The 11644-nt window shown below is 34.1% G+C and overlaps 1 protein-coding gene across 1 annotated transcript in view; it reads right to left on the bottom strand.

The window, feature by feature from the left end:
* Positions 1–450: 450 nt before the first annotated feature.
* LOC104626466 (ryanodine receptor 3-like) overlaps positions 451–11644 on the bottom strand; it is a gene marked incomplete at both ends in the record, with an annotated part of 37136 nt that continues 25942 nt past the window's right edge. The window contains 4 exons of the mRNA XM_010294398.1: positions 451–586; positions 1595–1763; positions 3644–3765; positions 8312–8485. Of these exons, the coding sequence (XP_010292700.1) occupies positions 451–586; positions 1595–1763; positions 3644–3765; positions 8312–8485 (601 nt within the window). The remainder of the gene's footprint in view (positions 587–1594; positions 1764–3643; positions 3766–8311; positions 8486–11644) is intronic.

The raw sequence follows: 11644 nt of genomic DNA, 5'->3' as shown, positions 1-11644 counted from the left end.
GAAGGTCGTTTCCAACCTAGTGTTTCTGTGAACATTTAAATCTAAGCCCCACATGATAACCATGGATTCAGTAGACCTACAAGTTCCAACTATTACTTTTAGGCTTCTCTTCAGTTTCATATCTAAAGACTGTTTTCTGGTTTTTCTAATTTTTAAAATAAGAATTCACACCCATTTGCATACCACAGTTACATTTAAAAAAAACAAACCCATGCATGTGGCATGCTGCACCATTCCTTCTCCTAGCTGAGATTTATTTTACTGCTGTATCATTGCTCAATAAGCTCTGCTCTCTGTTAACAAGTATCAGTAGGATATGGAAGAAATTCTGTAATTTACATTATAGCATGTATAACACACAAAGTATTACTTGGTGGTGAAGCAGCAAGTAGACGATAAAGAATACATATCCTGGTTTTTTTTACATTAGCAGATCATAGAAGAACTTACCTAACAACTTGTAAAGGAGATTCAAAATTTCTTTCCATGCTGTACCATGTTCTTCTCTTCCAATTCCTGCAAAATGAGCTGCGCTGTTGTAGTCATTTAAGCGATCAATGCAATTCAAAACTAGTGCCAGCATTCCCTAAATGCATATGACAGAGAGGAAAGTGAACTGTACATGAAAAAGTATTTGTTGTTGTCCTGTTCACACTTAAAAGCTGCATCATCTTAGATTAACACTATTGTGCTTACAAGATTTGAACTGATATTTATCTATATCACAATCATCCATTTTAGAAACTTATTCTATATTGTTCTTGTCTCAGCTAAGTATTATAAAAACGAACAAACAAGGTGACAATAAAGGCTTTTACAGTTTTTGTGAATAGACTCTTTTTTACATAAAATCTTCCTTACATAGGAAAAGAAACCTCAACAAAAAACACTTTAAAATTATATGCAAAGGAATTTTTGTTGATTAAAAGAAGGTGGAAATTTTACTATCTGATAAAATATCTGTAAAATAAACAAGTTCAAGTACTAGAATAATTTTTAACTTCAGTTTGGAGAAAAAAAAAGGTATTGAAAATCAGCAAGCAATCCAAACATGTCTAAAAACATTGTAAAATATATTTCCTATTTATACAATAGTGTAATTATTCAGTTTTCAGAGAGGAGCAATTCTGCAATTATGTAATACATAACCTGCTCTAAGACTAGCATTCTTCCAGTTTCTAGAGAAAAAAAGTTCCTGTTTCACACTCTGGTAGACAGAAAAGACATCAGAAATAGTATCTATCATTGATCCATGTTTTATTATTCATTTGGGGTATCCAGAATGTGTAACTTCATAGAGAGAAAAAGAAATTTGTCACAATTGTTTCTTTTAAAAATGTTATCTGTTTAAAAAGGCTTAGAAGTATTAAGATCAAATTCTATGACAGAGAGCTTGTGGCCTGTGACAAATGTTTAAGTGAAAAATACCTAACAGTAAGTTATCATATGGCATTACAGCCTATTACACACGTATAGCAGCTTTGGAACTTTACATTATGAATCATATGCATGCATCTAGATGATAACGTTTAAGTTCTCAATGGTTGTGACATGATACACTTTAAAATAATGTTAACAATTCCTCTGTCTCTACCTCTTCTTTGAATAGATTTTGTCTGTTTTTGAGTGACCGAAGCTTGCTTTGCTTATCTTCATGTTCCAGGTCTTCTTCAGGAGGTTGGAAGTAAGTAATCAAGTCTTGCAGAGTCTGAGCCATCTCCTCAACAGGCAGGGCAGTGGGTGATAGTGTTCTGTTGTTTCCACTATGACAAATAACAACAAGACTGGCAGCATTATTCATTTACAGTATTATGTAGCAGCCTATTTTCTGTTGGAATCTAAATCTAGTCTTGTTGTACATATGACATATATGCGAGCAACACCTGATCTGAACTGCAAGTCATTCAAACATCTATTGTTGGGGTATCCAGCACTGAGAGCTTCCTGAAGTGGAATCACGTTTCCCTTTCCCATCAGCTGAAACACAGATGAAAGATGCACTGAAGTCCTTTCTCACAGTAATTGATATTGTTTAGATACTTTAAATCCTATTGATGATGTAGGTGTAATGTGCAGATAGACTAAAATAGTAGGAGTAACTGAGGCAGTATACCTCCAGTCTTCTAGACAAAGAACACAAAAATAACAGTTAATCCTAAGCATTAATTAGGTCTTCTATATCAACTCTATACAGGAAATAAAGAAGGGTGGGATTTAAAAATACAAAGAATTTCAAGGAGTCTGAGATTTCATTGTTCATTCTTGTATGTTAATCTCAGCAATTATAAATGAATATGCATTGACACAGAATTGTATTTTACCCTAAAAATCTTCAGACAAAACCAAACAGTATGGAAGAGCTATAATGAAGGAAACATGGAACTTTCACTGAATTGAAGACCTGTGTCTTGCTGCTTGTTAAAGAGCTACTACCATTTAAGTTTAGTAATATAAGATAAATGTCATGAATAATTTACTCTAAAAATTAAGCTGGAGCGAGTTCATTAATACGATGAAAGCAAGTCAAATTTTGATTCATAAAATCTATTTCATAAATAATGTTTTTTTAAATACAGGCTTGAATCCAGAAAACCAAACTCGGGATGAAATGCGATAAATACAGCACCTTTTCATGGTCATTTTGTCAACGGTTCATTAAGATTTAACATCTCCTGAGGACCCAAAGGCTATTCAGTCAGCAACATACAGTTCAGATAAACTGCTTTAAATGATATTCATGTCTAATGCATTTGTTCTGCTGTTGGTGAAGATTCTGTTTTCCATGAAAAGAAAGGTATTATGTTGCCACACGTGTGGCAAGGATATTAGGCAACTACTTAACAAGTACAGCTCTCTATATAAACTTCTCAATAAATCAAGATTATGACAGAGCAAGTCTGGTATCAAATTGTTGTTTAAATTCCCTGACTTTCTAATATCCTTTGTAGTACTGATGCCATGCTTAGGGTACTCATATATTGCATGTTTCACATGCCCAGGTATCCAAGGGCTTTGGTTTTTTGATCTGTGGAAATAACCATCACTGTTTTCACATTAGTTTTTGAGTTCTATTACACAGTTAGTGGAACAGCCCAATCTCAGATAATTCTTACTGAGGTATAACTACTAACTGCATTGCCCTCTAGTACAGCACAGATTTGGAAGACAAATACTACTCAGAAGGTATTTTTGATCTAAACAGTATTAGGTGTCAACATTCCTTTCAATTAGTTTGACAAATTTGAATAGAGTTAGCTATATTTGATCTACTGAGAAAAATGGAAAAATAAAAACCCTCTTATGAACACTGTGAAGTTGAGCTACTGTAGAATACCTACTAATGGGGTTACGCTAAGATCATTTAGCATGCTTTCTTCAACCTGGATTATGATCCAGTTTGATTCTGGCTTCAAGGTATTAAATTTCATGTAAATAATCTTAAATAAGCTTTTTTATCTATTTAATGGCATTATTCATCAAAATTACAAACTTAAGTCAGTAAAAAAATACATTGCTAATAGCTTCTAAATACAAATAGTTGAAAGGACGAAATAAGGATTCTGTTAGAGAAATTCTTATAATTTCAGAACACTTTAAAAAACTATCAAATAAAAAATGATTGTATACAGATGGTAACACCTACCTTATAAACTGGCTGAATAAACTCATAGTATTGCGAATGATTCGAGCAGCCTGGGATTCCTCGTGCTGACATCTTTGTAAGGTTAGACCATCATCCATATGGCCTTCTTGGTGTAATATAACCTATTGAAAATCAGTAATTATCACAATAATTACTTTAAAAACCTTTGTACTTTTAAATATTCGGTAACTTATTTCAATATTGTATTGAAAACAGTAATTGCATATATACTGAGCTACTGGTTAATCATTTTATCTGAACATCTGTTTATTAATTAATCACAAATTTGTCAGTCTCAGTTTATTGATCAATTACAAATTTTCCAGTCTCACATACAAGATATTCAGACAAGACATTGTAATGTACCTTTATTCTCCCACAATTCATTAAACATATATGCTATCAAATAGCATATTTTTCATTTTCAATTCAATTCAGCATTTCCAACTGAAATAAAAAAATGTCATTCTTTATATATTTAGGATCTTCACTGTCTTAAGGATCGTTTCCTAAAGGATTCATGCATGAAAAGACTACTGACAAAAAAAACCAAGTTGGAGTGACAAACAGAAAAATTACAATGCAGCTAAAGGAGCAACATTTATAAGTAACTTCTGACTCATTTAACTATTCTCTACACATTACGTTGGATTCTCATCAGAACCAGATGTGAACATCACCTAAACTTCAAGCAATAACAGAGATCCTTTGGTGGGTTTTTAATTTTTCCCTTTAAATAAATACCCATTTTCACAAAAGGCAGTGTAATTTCTAGGTAGCACAAAAATAAGTCTGATAATTTTGAGTCATTAAAATCCTACAGCGCTGTTTTAAGAATTAAATGTGAGTTATCCTGCTTTCTTGCCTAAGATGTTAGCTACTGAATTCTCTGCTGAAAAATATATTTTTCTAGTTCTGAGATAGTAAAAATTTGCTGCCCTACTTCTCAGTTAGCAGAATAATTAAGGCATTGAATAGTTAACCAAGAAACTAATAATGTTATGCAAGTACTTACTGGCACAAATGGGAAGGTTATTTACCAATGGCTTTTTGTACATACTGGCATATAGGTACACCAAAGCATTGGTGTTATAGGAGTCACTTCCTAGTTCAAATGGAATTCATTGTATAGCATTAGTAAAAAGCCTTAGGCCTTTCACCTAGATACTGATGAATTTATACTGAACTCTTAGTTGCATGAGGGGAGGCCCCAAAAGCAGTGTAAATTAGAAAGATAAGACAGTCACATCCATCAGCAGAAGTTGCCTCCTCGAGAAAAGAAAAAGAACGGCCCGCCTGGAGACAGTGAAAGGATCCAATGAGGAACAAGGAGACCTCAGACCCAAATACTACTATTGGACCGAACCATCTTGCAAGGAGAGGGGAACTTGGATTGTAAGGGTATAATTGCCCAGAGAGTCTTTTGTTCGGGGTGCCTCTCTGGAGGCACCCAGCTCGAGCTGTTCTACACCGCTGTACCATCAAATTTGTCTGGTGTATGTCATGTCGGAGATTCTGCTCTGGGAAACCTAGGATCGAGCCTGAGGGGAGAGGAAGCACCCAAGATTGAGTGTGTGTGGAGTCGAAAGGGGCACCCATTGGCTTACTGGAGTTGCCCACTGTGAAGGGACTCCGGTCCTAGCAGTTAGTCTTGGGGGATGTGTGACTCCTTGACTGGTGTGTGAATGCTTGGGCACCGGCTTCTCTCTTAACAATTGGAAAGTGCCGTTTTTCTATACTTGGAAGGATCCAGAGTACATGTGTGCTCTGTTCCTTCCAACACGCTGAGGAAGTGCTTTTAGAAGAGGCAAACATCACCCCATGAGTTCATCTGAACCCCAGAATCCATGGAGATGTGATGGAGAGGACTAGAAAGACATTTTTCAATGATAATGTTATCTTAAAGGAGACCAGCTTACATACTGGTCATCTTTCCTTTTTGTTCGAGTACTTCTTTATACACAGTCACACTGTGGGTGACTTTGTTAAGTGAAATATCATTGTTCCCATAGAGAAGGGTCCTGGGGTCTTTTAACTGAACAATAGCTAAAGAACCAGTCTTCCCATCACAAAATTAGTAAGAAAACATTTGACAATCAGATAATGTTTCCTCAAGCCATTGCATGTCGCTCCAGATTTTGGAGCTACAGGAATGGTATGGGAATGAAAACATTTGACAGATAGGCTATTAAAGCTGACACGGCTTGAAAAGTAATTGCACCTTCACTAGTGCGTAGTAGATATGCACGCTTCTCACTAAGTATACAGTAGATCAGGGAAGAGAGAAGTCTTTTAGAAGGACCTAATTGTCCCTATTTCTCTGACAAAAAAAAAAAAAAACATCAAAACAAGAAACCTCAAAAACACAGCCAAAACCTCAACTAAATCATCCAGAAACACCACAACAGAAAAGTGTTTATTTAGAATTCCAGTAAGCAGATCACATTCAGAAGCTCCAGCTCTGATGACTCAAATTCCTCAGGTAAACCAACTCCCTGTGTATAAAAGGACATTTGGCACTGCCTTGCTTGTTGAGGTACAGCAGGGCATTGGTATTGACCAACACCCTGAACAATGGTCTCCAGGACATGAATCCAAAACATGTAGCTTATTTCTCTATTCTCTAAGCTCTACCATTCTGGAGCTCTGCCAGAGTTCATAGCTTGCACAGAAGCAAGCTCTCAAAGTAAAAAGGTAGGCATCCATCACTCATGCTGGATGGTGGAGGAATGTTAAATAGAATATTGACATAAACATCATCACTACCTGACAAAGTCTTGAACTTTTGGTTACCAAGATCTGAGAGAGAGATATGACAGATCAAAATTCTGGCAGAAGTTGTACAACAGAAGCCTCACAAATGATGCCAGAATTTCTTACATATTGGTGTCTTGGAAAGATAGAATGATAACTAGATACATGAAACTACACCAAAGCCAAACAACACAAATTTTTACTTGGCATTTTGAGGATTTTATAACAGAACTTATCCCACAGTTGTTTTCTCCTCTATAGACTTGCAACAGCTGTCAGTTGTAATAGCTGGGTTATGTGGAAAAAAAAACCCAAACCACTCTTTGCCTCTTCTAAAATAAGGTATTTCTCAATACTCCTAGGGCTGCTGAGACAGGTTACAAAAAGTGAAGGTCAGCTTGAGAAGGATTACAATGACTGAAAGTGAAAATCTCCTGACAAAATGATGGTGGAGGATGCATACAAAGCTATAACTTCATTTTTACTGTAGAAAAATAAATCTGATACGAAATGTAAAGGGATCTATATATCTAAACTTGCTTACAAAATTATAATCTAGTACCATATTTTGCAGAGGATGAAAAACTCTTTCTTGCCTCCACAGGAATATCAATTACAGGAAAGAAGAAAAAGATCTGGAGTCTTTGAACGTGAATGAAACAGTTTGAAAGGAGAATAAAAGCTACAAGCAATCATGGAGGTTCTTTTAGTTCCTTGCTGCTAAGCAGAAAAATGGGGAAAAAAACCCCTAAACTTCATGGGAAGCTATTGCAAAATCCTTTATTGAATACAGAGGAAGAATCCACATGTTGCCTTTTCAAGAAGTAAAATTGGACCCTCTGAGGAAACAGAATCCCATAGCCAATACTGGCAAGGGAAAGGAAGAGGCCATCATTGTGTGACTGAATCTTTTACCAAGAAAATACTGAATGACTGGCATATGAAGAATTTCTGTGACCAGACAGGTTGCTGAGAAGAAGTGAAGGGGTCAGGCACTCACTGCCCATTTATGAACATGCGTGCTGCATAAATAAATGAGACTGTGTCAAGGGTGTGCTGAGGACCTCATTTTTTGTGTTACAGTGCTTGTATATGGGTATCCTCTTGTGAACGTACATACAAATAATTAAAGAATAATTCTGACTTCTCTTCAGTAATGAACATTTTTTTTCTTTTTCTTGTTCTAACAAAAGGTTGAAGTTGTAAAAATCTATGAATACAGAACCAAAGAATCATTTGGTAATGATGGAGTTATGCGAAGCTAGTACTAAACCCCTTAATTCTGAATGAAATGTAAACATAATTTGGATAACAGGTCATATGCCGCTACTTAAGAATATACTCATACCATATAACCAAAAGGCTGAGAGAAAGAGCTTCTTCATGCCACATCACAACTACATCTAACATTTTGGCAGGAAATTGTTCATTAGTATCCCTTAAGGAACTTGAGTTTCTAGGGTCATTTCATTTCATAACAAATTTACTTGTCAGTTCATTAATTAATCTAAATCAACAGTGAATGTAAGATGACTTACAAGTTTAAGCCCTTAAACAGTTGAAAGTAGATTTAAAAAAAAAAAAATTATTTGGCCAAGCAAATCAGGAATTACCATATTTTAATGAAGTGTCAAAAATAAAAATTGAACCCAAATTAATAATTTCTTCTGGCAAGAAAAATAGCTAAATACATTTCTTAGTGGCAAAGTTTTTCTTCAGTTACATAGTTATGTTAATATCCACCATTGTTTTGATTTTTAGAATAAAACATTCACACCATTTTCAATAAAGCAGCACAAAACAATTAAACCCACAATTGCCGCATTGATAGAATGACAAAAAACAGGACAGACAAAAACTGTTATGCAACTAAGATTCATTTTACAAGTAATTAAAAAAACCCTCAAACATTACCTTTCTTTTCAAGGGACCTAAACGTGCTGATTTAGCATCTTGTGCTTTGTAAGTCAACCATAAGGCACTGGCCACATGTTGGACAAAACAGATTGAATCACCATACTTAATTTCTGGGACTCCCATTCCATCAATGTCACGTTTAAGACTAGAATCCTGCTTTTCTTTTACCTCCTATGAAGACAAAATAAAAGATGGCATTTAATCTCCATACTGGAACAGGATAAACCATTGACTTCTACACTGAAACACATTCCAACACTGAACCATGTTTATGCTACTTATGTTGTTTAAGATGGAGCTAAGTTTCATTTCACATAATTTCTGTTTCTATCCAATTAATTAATCAGATCCTGATTAAAAACTATTTTAAATTTGATGTACCATTTTCACTAAAGCAAGGAAAATCAAGTGAAATCCATTAACATTATATTAAAAAAATTCTTTAAATATTTAACCTAACCTAATCAATAACCGAGTTACTGATGTAATTAAAGTTTCAGTTTAGTAGAGTCTGTAGAACTCTGTATTACTAAAATGATCAAATTTTGGCTTAAATATTAAAAAGAAAAATGAGCAGAAACATATTTTGAAATTTAGTTAAAATATTTTTATGCTAAAAGACTTTTTTCTTTATAAATAGTATATGCAGATAAGAAGTTCATTTGGAATAATGATTCTGTATTGCAACAACCAGTAAAGGACAAAATACTAATTTTTAAAGTATGATTTGGCTTTTACATACATTTAACTTTTCCACTTCTTTATTTTTTTACATTTATTTTATTTTTCCATTTATTCTCTTTGTAAGAGGAACTGGATTCTTTCATATCTCTTTTAAAGACATTGCTCAATGCTCAGCTGGAACACCTAGTACAATTTTTAAAATCAACCTGTTTCTTAATCCCATTAGTCTTCATTCATAACCAGAAGATTTTAAGTCTGCAGCACAAAAGCAAGTATCTTTTTCTTTAAAATAAAATAGTTCTCCTTTCAAAATTGAATTCAGCAGTAAGAACAGAATTATGCAGCAAATTCTGTAATAGCAAATTATTTATGCATGTGTGCAATTAAACAAAAAACTCTGAGTAATTATGTAGTTTTTCTATGATTTCAAATGCTGATGGACTTCACCTTAAGTATACAGTTGCTCATTTGTTGCTAAGTAAACAAAATCTATTAGACATTGATACACAGCTTAAATTATTATATGTGTAGCAGGTTTTCTCATTTTATTTCCGTTTACTCAATGTTCAACATTTGAGGAGTAAAGGGAAGTTCTAACAATGCTAATCTACTTTAACTTATGTGGCGTTTAGCTGTTACATTTCAACAATAATTTTAGTTGAAACAGCTCTATAATACCAAGATAAGTAGAATGAAATTACAAGACATTCTTTGGGGATACCATTACAAACAATACCAAGACTATGGGGAAATCATGTCACATCATATTTATGTGGACTGCACTATCATGTAGAGATAAAGATGAATTCTTTCAATACACACTTAAGGTGAGGCCATTAAATGAAAAATACAATAAAATAGCACAAATTCATTAACTGTCAGCAATTAATTATTTGGCTTTATGTAGCACCCTGAAGCTTAAAATATTTTTCTCAAATATTACATCTGCATCAAGAATCAAGCATCAATGAAAATTTCAGTGAAAGAAATCACACCATGATCACAAGTGATCCTACTTGTTACTGTTTTAAAAAAGTTGATCAATACTGATCCTTTTTGATGACACTAAACATAAAGAAAAACCAAGATTTTTCAAATTTCAGAAATAAGGTATTTTGGGAGGCTGAAGGCTGTTCTCACTTTAAGCAATACAGCATAAATTCCTCTTCATGATGTTTTGCTCTTTGTGCTCTGCCCACTTTCTCTAGGATTTCAGCCAAGTCATTTGATAGCAGTGTGCAAAGACAGGGTGTATTTTCTAACAGCTGAAAAGTATATTCAGATAAAGATTATTGGGGGAGAAGAGAAAAAAAAATTCTCTCATCTAGATACTTGTACATATCTTAGCAGCAAAATATCCAAACATTTTCTCCTTCAAAACTCTCTTTTCACAACTTATTCTCAGTTTAACTCCCTCAGGCTATGAATTAATAAAGTCGAAGAAAACAAATCACATCATGGGTCTGGAACATGGCAAAGGAAAAATAACAGTAACAAAAAAGAAAGAAGGAATGAACAAAGGAATTTGAGAGCAAAGCTGTCAAAGATGCAATTTTCAGAAGATATTTAATATGCTAGAAGAAGGGCAAGATTTAGAAAATGAGAGAATTCATAGAATACAGATTCCTACGTGATAGAAAGAAGGTAAGGAATGGCAGTGTGAACAGGACAAATAAACTCAACTGTCTTTACAATAATGTTTCTACGTTCTTCTTGTAAAAACACAATAGGGAAAAAACTCCTGGTATCTTAAGGGCTTGTTTACGTACCCCTAAGAATGGTAAGACAATCTGACTGCTGAATTCTTATTAAATCTAACCTATGTGAGCTTATTAAAACTGTATCTTTTGGTGTTGCACACTGTTACTGCATTGAAAGTACTGCCATAGGCCACCCCACTTTAACAAAAGAAAAAGATAAATGGTCTACAAATCTAAGCACAGAAGACAGATACATTCAGCTTACCTATCTTGATAATGGGCTTACTGTACTCTGTATACTTCGCTGTATATATTTCTACACCCCAGTAGGCAAGAAAAAAAAACCAGGTGATTTTAATTTTACCTTCTACTTTCTCCTCCAATATAAATAGAAAAAAATAGCTTGATACCATATTTAAAATGCAGTGCTTACTGGGGAAAGATGACTGTAGAATATGAACTTACAAGTAAATACTTGAACTTTTAGAGACAATTGTAGGTAGAGGACTCTGTAATACCTACCATCTTATTCCAAAAACAAATTAAACTTTATGATTACTACTAAACTATTACGACATTCTAATGCCATGTTGAGCCCCTAACATAGCTACATGCTGGCAGTAATATTAAAATGATATCAAATCCTTCTGCATGAGTCATCTGTGACTTTTGAATGTGTCAGAATGTTACTTAGTCAGACTGCACCAATAACAACTTCATTGTCAATTGTATAAACCATCATGAAAATAAAATACGAATTCTCAAATATTAATTCTGGGCTACAATAATTTTAAAATAAACCAATATTTTTAAATATACTCTTGTTCTTTAGTGTGTTTATTCTCAAATAAATTTATAAACAGAATCAAGGTTCTTTCTGCTCAGCAGAGCATAGTGAGCCAAGTACTGTGCTGGAATGAGAACACCCCATTTCAAAACAGGATTC

Source organism: Phaethon lepturus, unplaced genomic scaffold (assembly GCF_000687285.1).
Source record: "Phaethon lepturus isolate BGI_N335 unplaced genomic scaffold, ASM68728v1 scaffold11449, whole genome shotgun sequence".
Classification (NCBI taxonomy): Eukaryota; Metazoa; Chordata; class Aves; order Phaethontiformes; family Phaethontidae; genus Phaethon; species Phaethon lepturus.
This window is presented reverse-complemented; position numbering and strand designations above follow the sequence as displayed.